At 37.6% G+C, this 16,237-nt stretch overlaps 1 protein-coding gene across 4 annotated transcripts in view; it reads right to left on the bottom strand.

Annotated features, from left to right (window-relative positions):
• CDH8 (cadherin 8) overlaps positions 1-16,237 on the bottom strand; it is a 363,670-nt gene that overhangs the window by 22,416 nt on the left and 325,017 nt on the right. For 2 of the 4 annotated variants that reach the window (XM_053211373.1, XM_053211375.1), the window contains one exon: positions 7,181-7,315. The exons of the other annotated variants lie outside the window; for them this stretch is intronic. In XM_053211373.1, coding sequence (XP_053067348.1) covers positions 7,181-7,315 — 135 coding nt within the window. The remainder of the gene's footprint in view (positions 1-7,180; positions 7,316-16,237) is intronic. 4 annotated transcript variants of the gene reach the window in all.

The raw sequence follows: 16,237 nt of genomic DNA, 5'->3' as shown, positions 1-16,237 counted from the left end.
CACATCCCCAGAGAGTACTTTCACTTTAATAAACTTTCCTACTTGTACCACTGGGGGAAAAAAAAATACCTAAGACAAAAAGTGACGGAATTGAAAGTAGCAACAGACAATTCCATAATACTTTGCAATTTCAACACTCCTTTCTCAAGTAATCGATACAACAAATAGGAAGAAAACAGTAAGGTGACAGAATAGCTGACCCTGATGGTTTTAGTCTATAAACTGATGTAAATTATTTGTCATTTAAATTATTTGTCAGAAAATTCCACTCAACAATAGGAGAAAACATACATATATAAATATAAATATATATGTGTGTATATATACATACAAACAAAACCATATATATGTGTGTGTGTGTGTATACATATCTATATAAACAAAGAAAACCATATATATATATATATATATACACACACACACACACATATATATATATATATATATATATATATATATATATATATATGGGGTTTTTTTTTGTTTTTGTTTTCCTCTAAGGTACAGGGACTGTTCACCACGATAGACTACATTCTGGGCCATAAAAAGTTCCAATGCAAAAGAGTTGAAATAAACAAGTTATGTTCCCTGATTCAAAATAATTAAATTAGAATACCTTAACAAGAAAATTATGCCATGAGTCAAAGAAGAAATCACAAGGGTCATTAGAAACTGTATTTGGAACTGAATGAGAATGTAAACACAACCCATTAAAATTTTGTGGGATGGAGCTAAAGAGCTATTTAAGAGAAATATAAAATGTTAAATACTTGTATTAGACATAAACAAAGTCTTAAAATCAGTGACTTAAACTTCCACCTTAAGAAACTTGAAAAAGAGCAAGTTAAGTCCAAATATATAAATGAAAGAGTTTAACAAAGGTGAGTATCAATGAAAGAGTAAATTAAAACATATACAAGCCATTCATAAAATGAAATATTGTTTACTGCTAAAGATCAATGAAACTTATAAAACTTTAACTAGACTAATTAGGAAGTAAAAGAAAACACAAATTACATATTAGAGGTATGAAGTGAGGCAGTGATATGAACAATTTAATAACGATGCTTGCCTTAACTGAGATGAATTGTACGAGTTTCCTGACATGCAAAAGTGCCTAAACCACCTCAAGAAGGAACAGAAATTTGGAATAGCCTTATATCAATTAAAGAAACTATACTAATAATTAAAAAGCTTACTGTAAAGAAAACCACAATCCCAGATGGCTTCACTGGTGAATTCTACCATACTCTTTAGGAAGATATTATGCCAATTCTACACAAGTCTTCCATAAAATAGAAAAGGAGGAAATATTTCCCAGTTCATTTTATGAGACTAGATTATCCTGATACTTAAACCAGGCAAAACTATTGCAAACATATGCAGGCACTTCACACATCAATGTCCCCAGCGGTATGAAGTTAAATGTCTTACAACCAGCTTTTCTGAGACAGGGAGAAAGACACTGATAGGTAGCATTTGCCAATTTTTGTGTTGTAGATACGATACCTCAACTATGGTTGATTTCAAGCTAACAACCTAGTATTAACCAGCTCCCCAAATTCCTGAAATCTTAAAAATCAGGTCTCATGAACTACTTACAAAGAGGAGCAGCAGAGCACCAAATATCTTTTAATTAACCTACGGGGGAAAATTCTTAAGAACATTTTAGCAATTTGAATACAGCAATACGAAAAAATGATTCTGACACTACCTAGTGGTATTTCTCCTAAGAATATGGTTTTGTTTTTCTCTTAACTTTGAAAGTCAGTTGCCAGATTGATAGGATAAAGGAGGAAAACCACATGATCATTTCAGTAGATGAATTTGATAAAATTCAACACTCATTCATGATAAAAAAAAACTCAGCTAACGGTGAGTAGGAGATTCTCCTCAACCTAATGAAGGCTATCTTATAAAAACTTGGAATTAACACCTTACATAATGTTGAAAAATATGAATACTTTTTCCCAACCATCAGCAACAAGCAAGGTTGTATTCTTTTGTTTTCAACATTCTGCTACAGGCTCTAAACAGAAAAAAATAAGGCACGAGAAAGAAATTAAAGATTGTAAAAGAAGAAGAAACCTGCTTTATTCACTAACAACATAATACTGAACACAAAAAACTCTAATTGGTATGTAGAATATTTTCATAGCCCCACAAAGTGCCCTTATTGTCTGGTGGCATGTGTGTGCAAGGAATTGACTGTAAGGAGAGATGAAGGGACTTTGTGGGGTGATGGAAATGTGATAGTGATATAGGTGCATGCGTTTGTGAAACTTTTCACCTGTACACTTAAAACGAGTATTTGTTGCAGGTCAATTATATCTCAAGAAAGATTTAAGAATTTCCCAATTCATTTGATTTACATCTGCCTCCCCTGCACTTAGTTTTGCTTCAGGAGTGGAAGGTAGCCTTCCCAAAGTGGGGTATTTAGTTCTCTTCTCTCTCTGTCCTTCTAATTCCTTTTCTAGTCACATATCTGCTGTATCTGATTGTGACAGCTCCATGATCTGCCCACGGACACATGGGTCAAGGGAAAGGGTAAAATTTCACATGGCTGATACAGCTATAATCTGTTACTGGTGCCCTATGAGAGGGAGATAGAAAGTGCTGGTACTTTTTTTATTGGGATTTTTCATGTGTTCCTCATAGACTCTAGCACTGGCAGCCCCTCTGACTTGAACTCATGTGATGAAAATGGTGCCTTCTTCTAAAGTTCCCAAACTGAACTCTTAGAATTACCCTATTTGGGTCCTTCTGTCCACCCAGGACTTGGAGTTCTTTTAAGATGATCCCACATTCACCTGCCACTTTATACAATTTGGAAAATGGGACCAGGTATCCGTGGATAAATTGAAAACACCCCCAATCCTGGAATATTAAAATGTTTTTGGTTTTTGAAATGTAGTTTGGGATGGCATTTAAGCCTCTATATCATTACATCTGTCTATTACTTTGAGGTGATAGAACTGATTTAAAATTAGATGGGGGTGACTGTTGTGTACCTCTGTAGATTTACTAAAAATTATTGAATTGTACTATAAAATAGGTGGGTTATATGAAATGTATGTTGTATTTCAAAAATCTATTTAAAATTGTGAAAAAGAAAAAGAATATGCTCACATTTGTATTAGCATTCACATAGGAGAGCCACATGTGCTATCTCTTTGAAGATTGATGAATAGTCGCAAAGTCATTTGTGACCCTAATGCCTATCTACAAAACGTTCCTTTGAGTAACACTGTGCATAGATTGACAGCTGACAATATTTGGCTCCTAAAATTAGGAAAATTCTAGGTGGTAACCTGGATGATCTACCAGTATGCGTCATGTCTTGCAAAAACTGTAGAAACCTCCGCTGAATCTCTGGGAACATAATCTCTCCAAGTAAAGGATAAGCTCCTAAAATATTCCATATTAAAAAAATTGATATTCACAGAATTCAATAAGTAGATTCTGCTGTTTAACTTGCCCTTCTATAACAAAAAAGGAGCTTATCCAGTCTTTTTTTTTTTAAGCTTGTGAAAAGTGAAATCTAAGCCAATCTTCTGAAGAGTTCGAGCATTTTCCTTTTACAAGAAGCCATTTAAGACCAAAAACAATTTCTGTGGACGTTTAACAGCTCATTAGTTTTTAGTGATCTGAAGCAATGAGAGTTTATTTATTAGGAAAAAGTAACTTTATTTTTTAATTTGAGATGGAAAATATTAAAAACCTAAGGATAAGTGAAACTGGTTCCAAAAGACTCCCAAGAGATGTCATATGTGGATTTGCTGGTAATTGCTCTGCATTCTTACATTTAAACATGCATTTGCCAGGATCTCCATACCCACCATAGAAGGTAGAAGTGATACTTAAATTCTTGTGTTGCTTTTGTTACCATGTTTTTACAGTTGAACATTTTTCACATTTTAAAAATTTCCTCTTACAGTATCTCCAATTAAATCCTCCAGTTCATCACAATCGTGGTATTTTTTTCCTTGATTATTCTTCTCTTTTCCTGCAATGCTTATATTAAAGACAACGGCATTGAAAGAAAAATACAACAGATATATTTTTCATGTACATTTCTTTCAATGTAAATTCTCATTCCTGTCCAATAAGCCAATAGAACATCTGTAATTATCCTACTTAACTTTTGGAACAATAATTGCCTATCCCTGTACAGGCTGAAATGGGAGTTTTGCCCAGTGACAATTAAAAGTGAAGTAAGTTAACATTTGCCAGTAATAACTAGTCTATATTAAGCTATTCAATCTATATACAGTATACAAAAAGCTGTTACATTAAAAACGGCCTATATAGCGTATACTAAAATATTTATGGGGGCTCTTGGGTGGGTCAGTCAGTTGAGTGTCTGACTTTAGCTCAGGTCACGATCTCACAGTTCATGAGTTCGAGCCCTGTATCAGGCTCTCTGCTGTCAGCAAAGAGCCCCCTTCGGATCCTCTGTCCTCCTCCCGTTCTATACCTTCCCTGCTCACATGCTGTCTCTCAAAATTAAATAAGCATTTAAAATATATATATATTATTGACGAATGCTATCATACATGGGACTTGCTTCAAAGAAATAGAAGTGGGGAAAGTGGTAAGGAAATAAATGAAATAAGCTTGGGCATAAGGCGGCAATTATTGAAATTTAAGATATGGGTATGCAGAGAGCAATAAGATGATTTATTTTATAAACTTTAAATATTTTTCATAATGAAGCATTGAAAAATAACCTAGGCAGTTATTTTCTAATTACATCTTTGTTTATTAGCTCTGTGGACTTAGACAAGATATTCTACTACCTTGAGTCTTTGTTCTCTTAATTGAATGATGGAATAATAACACACAACCTGTTGGACTATTACAAAGATTAGAGATCATACTATAGATGTAAAATATAGAGCACAGGACAAAACCTAAACTCAGTGAATGGTACCCATGATTTAATTCATGGACCTTTGGAAGGAGTCATTTATACTTTTAAATGAGAATCAGATGATATAATGTTTGTATATCCTCATGTATATACATGTGCATAATTTGGATTTCCATCTCTCTTTGGCATGCTCTAACCAGACAATCAAACATTGTCTGAGCAGCATTTTAAAAGACATGGGTCCTTAGAAGATTCACTAGTTGGGTTCTTTAAAAGTATGAATGGACATTGGGGACATTATTTTTTCAGAGGTATTGGCTCTAGATATTATTCATTCCATCATGCATTCATTCATATCTTTGTTGCGTTCACTCCCAAACTTCTGGCTGTGCTCGTGTTAAGGATCTTAGAGATAGAAAGATTTTGAGATCCACTTGATCTTGCTGCATAGGTGCAATTTCTCTGCAAAAGGCATTATTTCAGTCACCCTCCTCCACCATGAGGTAGGATAGACCCTGCAATTGGTAATTCTAGAAAAGCCAGTAAAGCACAGAGTCAAGTGATCTTTGAGGATACCTTCCCTCCAGGACTAGATCACCACCACACCATTGGTGTTCAGCAGAGACAGTGCCTGTCATCATGGAATTGTTATCTTTTCTGTTGTCCATTCCTCCTACTTCCCCACAAATACATGACAGTGCTGGGAGACTAAGCAATAACACCTTCAGAACTTGAGATCAGTTGTACATTCTTGCCTTTCAGGTTTAAAATGGAACGAAAACCAGTAACAGATTATTGCAATGTGATAATAAAGTGTGTAAATCATGATGTTGCTAAATCTCAGGTGATTCACTCTCCTCCATTTTCCAGGTGTTTATTGTGAAGAACTCTATGAAAGTGTTTCCATGGTCTAGGCATTATAGATAGAGCAATAAAAAGGTTCAGATGCTTTCATGGAACTTCTAATCTAGAGGCAGATACAGTGAAACAACAACCATAATGACAAATGCAGAAATCACACGTATTTCTTTAATTATAATTGTTCCATGGGTTAGGTAATAAGGGAGCCAGGTTACATTGAGGGGCTATAGCAACAGGCCTTAAAACCTATGTGAAATCTAATGCATCAGTCAGACCGGGGCAGTTATCTGACTGCTTGCATTTACATTGATTTCCTGACAGTCAATTGCTCTGCTCTTTGCCTCAGGAGGTGCTGACCTAACAGATCCTGTGTCATGCAGAATTTGGCTGGGTTCAGCTAATGGGGAGTCAGTAGCTGGTGACGGGAGGGTTGGAGAAAAGAACTCCAAGTTATTCATCTCTCTTCACTAGCTCAAGGTGGCATTTCTAGCAACAGCTGAACCTCCTCAGTGGCTTCAGTCTTCCATCCCTTCCTATGGCTCCTTTTGCATTTCTAACTTTTCTGGGAAACACTAGACACTGAGTTCCAGTAATTCTGCATCTTCCCTTTGTCTCTCAGCTTCTTGGTTGCAATAACTTTCTCCTGTTGCCAATATTTAAGTTGTCTCCCATCATCTCTGTCACCATTGCCTTGTGTTAAATTTCCTGTTTTAAATACTGAGAGTGGCTTCTGTTTTGGTGATACGTGGTCAATACACAGTTTTGAATTGGAAACAGAACTTGAAAACAAAGGACTTGTTTTGTCTAGCGTCTAAAAAGGGTCTATCTGGGGGAAAAAAAAACACAAAACAAGGGCAACCCTTGTCCAGCTTAGTTTGGAGAGTAGAACCGGGTGCAAGGGCTTGGCCAATGAGGTATTACAGAAGGTGAAAAATGCTATGGAAGAAAACAACGCAGGTCTGGGGAACTGAGGAGCTCAGCAGAGAAGAGCATGCTCAGTGAAGGCAACATTTGAGCGAGTTGAGGCAGATGATGAGGGAGTCAATCACTTAGATAGCTGAGTCAGGAGGGGGGAGAGGACAATGTGTCCAGAGAGGGGATAGTAAATTCAATGACCCTCAGGCGGGCATGCCTGTGATAAGTTCAATGAGCTCAAAAGGAAGGATGTCATTGTGGCTGGGGGTTCGCTGGAGTGATGTGAATCAGAGTATAAGATCAAGTCAAAGAGATAAAGAAGGGAACTTACATTTTTTACATAGTTTCTATCAGAATTTTTACAACCCTGAAATTTGTTTCCTTATATATAATGTGGTAATAATATAACTAACTTTACATTCTAATAGTGAGGATGACATTACATAAGGTGTACGAAGTGCTTACCAGGGACCAGACACATATAAAGAGGTCTATCATTATTACTATTGCTGTGTTGTTTCTATTACTTACCTTCCCTGTGTTTTCTCTTCCCTCGGCGGAGATGATGAGTCTGTCTCCCTTGCTCTGCACACATTTCCCTTAGAGGATGATTTTTGGCTTTTTGAATCAGTTGCTCTAAACCAAAAGCAGAAGTTGCTCTCTCACCTGAGAAAGAAGCTAGCTTCATTAATTTCTACTGTGTTCAGTGGAGTCAAATGGTAAATTCCTTTGAGGGAAGGGGTTATGTCTTAAATGACTTCGTATCTGAATATTCTAACACTGAGGCTGTAGTAAAGCTTTAATGTTTGCGGAATGAAAGATGAATGTTCTCATCCTCCCAGATTATCTAACTTGGGGCAATGAACATGAAGATGCCAGCCTTTGCTTACGCATCACTGAAGCAAAGAAGTCTTATTCACATTGGGATATTTCTGTGTCTGTGAATCTGATTCCTCAAAGCCAACGTAAAGCACATCTATCAACACCAGGATGATCTGAATGTTCAGATAATTATTCAAATAATGATCGCTATTCAGGCAGGAATGCATCCATTCTTTGCACTCCATTCTTAGGACAGCAGGATTTTTTGTTTGCCCGAATCACTCATTTGACAAATTTATTAGTCATCTACTCTGTACGGGGCACCGTTCCCAGTACTGATTGCCTCAACTCTCCATTTGATTTTGCCTGTGAAAATAAAACCAAAGAGATACTGGAAATCTGCTTTCTCATTCCAAAGTTCTTATTTAAAAAAAAAAATCAGCAGTTGGTTTGTGTTCAAGAGTTACTTTGTAAATGCCCCTCATCTGGTTCCTTTAATTCTGGGGCACTCTCTTTATTATGTTCACATCACTAGATACTCCTGCTGTGTAACCTTCCACCTACCTACCTCGAGTCTATCTCTGTCTTCTATGGGCTTTTAAGCTCTTTGCAGAAAGATCAAATCATTAATGGTATTAAAGATGTCGCAGTAAAATTGTTATCTATGCTGGAAATGTTACATGAGTAAAGAAAGGGAGAAATTTTTAATTGGAAGTCTTGCAGCTGGAAACCTCCACAAGGCTGAGGTTTTGTGTTTCTTTATATTTACTAGCGTTAATGCATTGTAGGTTAGGCAGAGTGTGCTCGGAAATTACAAGGACATTTCTACATATGTGTATGTGTCCTTTTGAGGTTTGAAAGTGGAATCTATGTTTAACCAGATAGCTTTTGAAATAAGGGGGAATGAAATGTTTGTGACAAGGCAGTTTTGAAGAAGGCAGTTACCTGGGGGTTTAGGTAGGATCCTACAGAGCAACTCCTCAGCTTCCTAACCACATAGTTGGATGCAAATTACAATCTTTCCCCCTCAGTACCTTACACATTAAAATGATATTGATACTTTCCTTAAATATTGGGGTAGTTTAAATGAACCATGTAATAGTATACCTGGCTTATAATGGACTCATTTTAGTCTGGCTTACTTTCCCTCTTCCTTTCATGCCACAACAAAAAAGCAATGAAGCCTGATTGCGAGTGAAATTTGGCAATTCTCAGTCCTCATCCCATTTTAAAGCCAAAAAAACATCAGTCACAAATTTCATAGCGTTCATAAAGGTCATTTCCTTATTTAATACACACAGTACATATATAGATTGTATCCAGCCTTCTTCACTATAAATGAAGCTGTGATCATCACATATGCCCATTTTATAGATCAGGATTCAGGCTCAGACAGTCTAAATAACTTCCTAAAAGTTCTTCTGTGCTTTGGCAGTAGCACTGAGCAGCTGGGATTCCCTTAGCTTTGTCATGGTTCTCCTGAATTTAGAGGACATTATGAAGGCTTTGATGATTGTCATGAAGAGGAGACTCTCACTTTAAACTCCCTACAAGATGATTTCATACTTACAACCCCATTAGTTCTCACACAGACCTTCCCACCAGGGGTTGTTATCCTAATTCTACAGTGTAAAAAATACTTACTAACAGAATGGTTTCCTTGTGTATTCTGGAGCCAGACCATTTGGGTTTGACCCTGGCTTTGCATATGTCAACCAAGCGCTTCGGGTAAGTTGCTTAACCTTTATGTGAGTCAGTTTTCTCATCTGTTGAATGGAGAAACAACAGCCCTAGCATAAGTGAATTCTAGTGATTTTTACTGAGTGTGTATAACCAATAAGCTAGGAACTTTAGTGGGTTCTTTCTAACCTTCATCTCACTTGGCTATATCATATTTGTTTTTATCATGCAACATTGCAAGCAGTTCCCATATGTTACAGTGAGGAAAATCATCAGTCCCTTTTGGCAAATGGGGCTACTGACAGCTTGTTAAATGGGTACGGAGGGCATTACATTCATGTCTCTCTGTCCCAAAAATGGTGTTCCAAACAGTTTGAAATCTCTTAGCAGAAGGAACTTCTAACCTGCTGGAACAGGGAAGGAAAAGCAAGGAGGAGACCTGCCTACTTGTGTTTACTTATTCCTTTCATGTGTCACATGCCAGCATCACCTCCATCATGCCAACCTCTCTGCCAGAGCAACTAATTTACATCCCGTTCGTTCAGGTCAGATGAAAGCCAAGCATGTAATTAGTGCATATGTGCCCTTGGAAACTCTACTGAACGACCTCAGCTTTATAAGGACTCAAGACATGTAGCAATTCTCTCTGTGCCCCTAACCTCCTGCAGGGCCCAAACTTACCTGCAAAGCAGTTTGTTTTCAAAGGAGTTTAAAAAGGAAGAGTTTTGCTCTTTTTTTGAGTGCTTCTTTTTTCGTGTTGTTGTTGGGCCATCAAGCAGTGGGGGGAAATGCAATGCACTCAGCTGTCTGGGATAACCCCAAACACAGCAGTCCTGAGGTCTGAAAGTAACTGTTAGTATTCCCTTGTGGTTTGGGATTCTGCAGAATGATCCCATTGAGGTGGCAGTGGGGATATTGAGATTTGAACAGCGTGAATTCCCTTCTACTCTCTCTCCAGCTAGGGAATACTCCATACTGAGGGACCTCAAGGTGATTGACAGAGAAAATGAAACCCATTTAAAGAGAGCATTTTACTTCTTTTTGCCTTTAGTGGATGGGCCACCCTTAGCATCATTTCCAATGGTTCTTATCATCTTGAAAGTGAAATTTTCATAAGCCTAAGATGTCCCAAACCCATTCTATACTTAGAATCAATTTTTCAGGGGTGCCTGGGTGGCTTAGTCAGTTAAACGTCCAACTTTGGCTCTTGCAGTTTGTGAGTTCAAGCCCTGCGTCGAGCTCTGTGCGGACAGCTCACAGAGCCTGGAGACTGCTTCAAGTTCTGTGTCTCCCTCTCTTTGTCCCTACCTGGCTTGTGTTCTCTCTCAATGTCTCTCAAAAATAAATAAACATTAAAAAAAAAGAAAAAGAAAAAAATTTTTCCATCAAAGCCCCTGCAGTAGGTTTGTGGGGTCTGAGTGGATCGAAGCATTACCTTCTGTTATCTTAAGTTACTTTTAAGTCCGAGTATTGCCTACCTCATCTCCCCCATGCCACCCACTTTGATGTCTTCAGTATCTAACAGTCTAACGTATAGCATCCCAGGGGCAAAAAACATAAGAGGGGGATAGGGCAGAGGGAGCTTTGTTGACACATGGGCTGGCAGATTGCTCCAAAATGCGAAGGTATGGTCCCCCTCTTCATTTGACAGTTTAAGAAACTAGCATTGTCGCTGTTAACCAAAACACCATTTCTCAATGAACTGCTCAGGGCTTTAGAATCAAAGTGAATGATGATTGAATTTTAGGTCTTCTGTGATCTTGGAAAAGTCTCTTTACCCTCAAGTTTTTGTAAATATAAGGTAGAGCAAGTAACAACTCCTTTTTAGGACGGTTGTAAAGGTAAAAGTAGATAAGATATATAAAGTTCCTGGCTGGTAAGAGGTACACATTAATGTTAGTCAAGCCCCACTTCCTCCCTGGAAATACCCCCTACGCCCAGCACACTGACATGGAATCGTACTTTCTCCATGGTATTACCACTTATTTGCTTTGTGACTTAAGGGAATCACTTAATCTCAACCTCAGTGAGCCTTAGATTCTACAGCTTTAAAATGAGGTTAATAATATCTCCTCAAGGATCTTTGTAAGGGAACTCAAGCCACTCCTTTGTAAGACAGGAAGCAATACTTACTAGTGTTTATTATGATTACAGATTTTATTTTTGCTTCTATGATGATGGTAATAGCCAGAAATTTGAGACAGAAAAAATGTTTATTGAGTCCTTCTGAAGATTTTTATTTATTTATTCATTTATTTTTATTTTTTTAAATGTTTGTTTATTTTTGAGAGGGAGACAGAGACAGAGTGCCAGCTGGAGAGGGGCAGAGAGAGAGGGAGATACAGAATCCTAAGCAGGCTCCAGACTCTGAGCTGTCAGAACAGAGCCTGACACGGGCCTGAACCCCCGAACTGTGAGTTCACAACCTAAGCTGAAGCCGGATGCTTAACAGACGGAGCCACCAAGGTGCCCGTGAAGAATTTTATAAACATTAATGACAAAGTTCTATGAAGATAGTTTTACTAATGTGTTTTATTTTTATTTATTTTTTTTTTGGATAAAGATGGGGTTGTAAGAGAGTTTAACTAATTTGCCCAAGTTCACTCCACTAATATATGTTATAGTTGAGATACAACAATCTAACCATGCCCTAAAAACCACTAATATAGACTGCCATCTGAATCAGTGTCTAGGAATTTTAACTTTCTTAGTTATCCAATGTTAAGCTGTGTTTAAACTAGGACTATATTCTCAGGACCATTTCACTAAAGCTGACATTTTTCAGGATGTATAGGAGCAAGGAAGTATGTTGGACATATGCTGAATAATGGGCCATGGGGGATTTACACTGGCATTTTGGCAGCTCAGTATCCATATTTTAAGGATGATCAAGTTTCCTGGGTCAAGAGGGTCTCTGAAGTAGCAATCTAACTCTTGGGAGCATTGTTGAGAGAAGGTATAAAGATAGATTCTGAAGGTTAATCACGTTTCTCCCTCTTGTCTAAAATGTTGGATTCTTTATTGATCTTTGTTGCAATTCTGCCATTATTGGCTTTCTGAAACCTTGGAGCAGTTTGGCACAGTGGTGGCAAGTTATAAACCCCCTTGCTAAGTGAGTTTTCTCACACATAGATGATTCTAAAATGGTCTTTCTCATCTATATAAGCTCTCCTATTTCACGTGAACAAAATGAGGTTTGGAACAATACAATTCTCATCAATATGCATGATATGATCTACAGAGTTTGATCAGTGTTTGCAGGTATTTCACGTGAACAAAATGAGGTTTGGAACAATACAATTCTCATCAATATGCATGATATGATCTACAGAGTTTGATCAGTGTTTGCAGGAATGGGAATTGTAAAATATTTATGCTCTTTCGATAAGCACACATACCTTTCGAGTTGCTATTGATTAAACATTTGAAATAAATCTCTCAACTTTTGGTCTTTTTATTTGGTTTATTTTTCTCCTGTACCAAGTAACATGTCCATTAACAGCACCATATGTTTATTCTAAGAACACTGTTCAATCTAAGAAAATGAAGAAGTAGAATGAATATATCAGTATAATTCATATTTGGATCCTCTGGAATTTTCTTTCCTCAGTAGGGCTGGTTTATTATAAGTGAGTGACTCCTTCAAGGCTCATTGTAGTACACAAAGTCATTATAAGGATTGCCTCCATTTTTTTCTTATTTTACCACCTCCACCTTGTAATTCCTCAAAATATCTCTGGTCTCCTTGTAGCCTCATTTTTAGTTACTAATGCCTGCGTGCCCCTCAGTATATAGTCTAGTAGTGCCAGTGAGATTATAGTTCCCCTGTAATCTCCCCTGTCTAGCCAAGCTGTTCCCTTTGTCTTGGATGACCCCCACTTTCATTTACCTTGGTAAGTCATACACCTTTGATAAGTACATTTTCCTTGAAGAATCAGCCCAGATTTACCTCTTTCAGAATTGAGCATCAGGACTTCTTTTCTGTGTTCAAGTTCTCTGTGCCTATTCCTCTCATTGCCTGGATCATTGGTTTTCTAATCTTGAGACCTTTAGTAAGGCAAAAGCCCTCTTTTATTTGTGGTATGCCTGGGCCATTGCTGAATGCAACTTATCTATTTACATTACAGGCACTGTGGTTGGCACATACTTCTATGTAATCTTTTCTTTCCCAGTTTTCTTCCTTTGGATGGAAGCACCACCAAGTCTTTATTTTCTCCATCTGGTACTTCTAAGACTTAGCTCAGGTGTCTTCTTCTTCTAGAAATCCATATTGCCTGCTTTTCTTACCTCATCTATTTAGATCCCCTCATCTGTAATCTTGTTGTGCCCTCTGAAAACTCCAGACTTAAGACAAGCAAACCAATGACTAGGACAGAGTAAGAACTCCAATAGCATTGTTGAGGATATGGATCATGACATTGATCTCTGTATTTTCTATATTCGTCACAGTACCTGTTCATGGTAAGTTTTAGGAACTCAGTCAACATTTGTTAAATGTGCATGAATGGATGAATAAAAGGAAAATGTATGAAAGATTGCTTCTGTAGTATTTGGTCATAATACTCTTTGAAAACATACTGAATAAGAGTAAACATGCACAGCTTATATCCAATTAACCATCAATCAACACTTCTAACCACCTTGACCACCTTCTTGACTACCTTGCCAGACAGTACAATCACTGAATATTTTTGCTATGCAGCGGATGATTCAGTGGTGTTCAGGGGAAGTACATTGTTATCCACTTGGAAATTATTATATGTAGTAACATCAGTGATTTTTTTGTCATACGGATAAAAATGTAGTTCAGAGGTTAGGTGGCCATATAATTTATCATCCAAATGCTTTGGAAACAAAAGAGGCCATTATTAACAGCTAGCATGCTAGAACTGCTTAGCTAGAAATGCTAGCAGGCTTAAACCTGGAATTAACCAGGAAAGCAGTGGTGAAAGTTTACCCTATCTAGAGGGAAAAGGCAATGATTTTATGAATGTCAGTCTGTTCATTTGAATTTCAGTGTCCAAAGGTAAATGTGATAGCCAACTCTATGAAAAGCCTCCCCATCAGAGATTTTTATCTAAGTGTCTGAAGTTGCCTGTAAACCTAACCATTAGATATTTTTCTTAGTCACTCAATCCTGCTATGCATTATTAGTGAGGTTTGATGGATTCCTTCCTCCAGACCTCTCTGAATAAAAAACATATATACTGTTTTACTGCTCTTCTGCAGTTTCCCTTTCAGAGAGTAAGGGAAGAGTATGCATATACCTTGTTGGCTATGCTGGAATTCTCCCAGGTGGTTGTGGGTGTGTGTGTGTGTGTGTGTGTGTGTGTGTGTGTGTGTGTGTGTACGCATGTGCACACCTGTGTTGGGTTGTGTCCTAATGCTGCTAAGAAGAGGAACAACTGTTCTTTGTTGACTGAAGGAGAATAGGTCCTGCTTCCCTGAGATTTTGGCCATAGTCGCAGAGTAAACAATTATAACAAAAAGTTGTTAGAAGCCCTTCCACCTTCCCCCAGAAAATAGAATAAATGGTGCACTTGTATTGCTCTATAGAATAATTTTATCTGTTTCTCTCTGGAGGAAATGGGTGCTGAATAATGAGTAGGTTGGTCATAGATTTTTTTTTTTTTATTTTGCAAAAATGTCTGCAATAAGTCTTCTTTCCATAATTATGCCTCTGGATATTCCCCTCCCAGACTTACTCTGGAATTAATCATGTGTCTTATTTTGGCCAAGGGGCAACAGGAAATGCGGCTTAGTATTTGGTATTTGATATATTTTCCTATGCTTTAGTATCCTATAACCAATACCATGTGAACAAGTGTGGACTGGCCTTCTGGATGATGCGACACACAATGTTAAATCATCCCTAGCCCGCCTAATATTAAGCCAATCATCTAGTATGTTGTGAAGCCAAGTTAGACTGAGTCCCAGCTGAATTAGCTTAAGTAAGAAGAATCATCCAGGTGATAGAAGGAGTCATAAGAAACTTTAAAAGTTTATTGTTTAAGCAGCTAAGTTTTTTTTTAATGTTTGTTTGTTTATTTTGAGAGAGAGAGAGGGGGGGATCAGAGAGAGAGGGAGAGAGAGGGAGAGAGAATCCCAAGCAGGCTCTGTGCTGACATGGGGCTCTATCTCAAGAACCAAGAGATCATAACCAGAGACAAAATCAGTAGTTGCACTCTCAACCTACTGAGCCACCCAGGCGCCCCTAAGCTGCTAATTTTTGAGTTAGTTTGTTACAGAGAAAAGCAAACTGATAAAGAAACAGGTACCTTATAAAGGGGTTGTTGTAAAAAAAAAATTAAAACATGTAGCAACAGCTTTGGGACAAGGTAGGTGCAGAGGTGTGGAAAGAGGTCAGGAAACGGTTAGCAAATTCTAGAAAATCAGAAAGGATACTATTATCTTCTTAGTGGAGGCTACTGATTAAACTTATAGGAAACCTATAAAGTATTAGAAGAGAATTTTACAACTTAAATCATCTTCAGCATGAACTAAAACAGTGGTAATTCAAAAAGAAGCCTCAGACACCTAGCAGATAAGAAAGACTTTCAGCTGAAAACATGAAGTGTTTCTTGTAGAAAATGAAATACTTCTCAGGGATGACCTAAGAATCTAGAGGGCACAGGCAAGAGCAGTAAACAATGACCTGGGAGCCATGCCCAGAAGCAGAACCTGGCTTATTCCCTACCTTTAGAGTAAGAGGATGGCAACAAGTCACCAGGTGGATTGTACAATAGCTATGGACTAGTGCCTTCGATACATCTAACATTCATCCTCTATTAAAATGTCAATCTCTAGTCCAATTATTTTGAGCTTAACTCTATTCGTTAGGTATATGGGCTACAGATAATGTGCCTTTTCAATTCATAGTCTCCTGACTGAGAGAAGCTGAAACTCAAAATGTCATCTGCACTCATATCTGTTACAGATCATGACAAACTGATTCTAAAATTGTTAAGAGATTTTAGGGAATCCTGGGATAGGGGTGAACATGTATCAAATGTGAGAAGAATATGAAGGATTTATGGATAGAAGGTACATATTGTAGACTACAGAAAATGGCCACAGAATATATAT

The sequence above is a fragment of the Acinonyx jubatus genome, chromosome E2, assembly GCF_027475565.1.
Source record: "Acinonyx jubatus isolate Ajub_Pintada_27869175 chromosome E2, VMU_Ajub_asm_v1.0, whole genome shotgun sequence".
In the NCBI taxonomy this organism is placed as follows: domain Eukaryota; kingdom Metazoa; phylum Chordata; class Mammalia; order Carnivora; family Felidae; genus Acinonyx; species Acinonyx jubatus.
The sequence above is the reverse complement of the archived record's forward strand: the minus strand, read 5'-3'. Positions and strand labels throughout refer to the sequence as shown.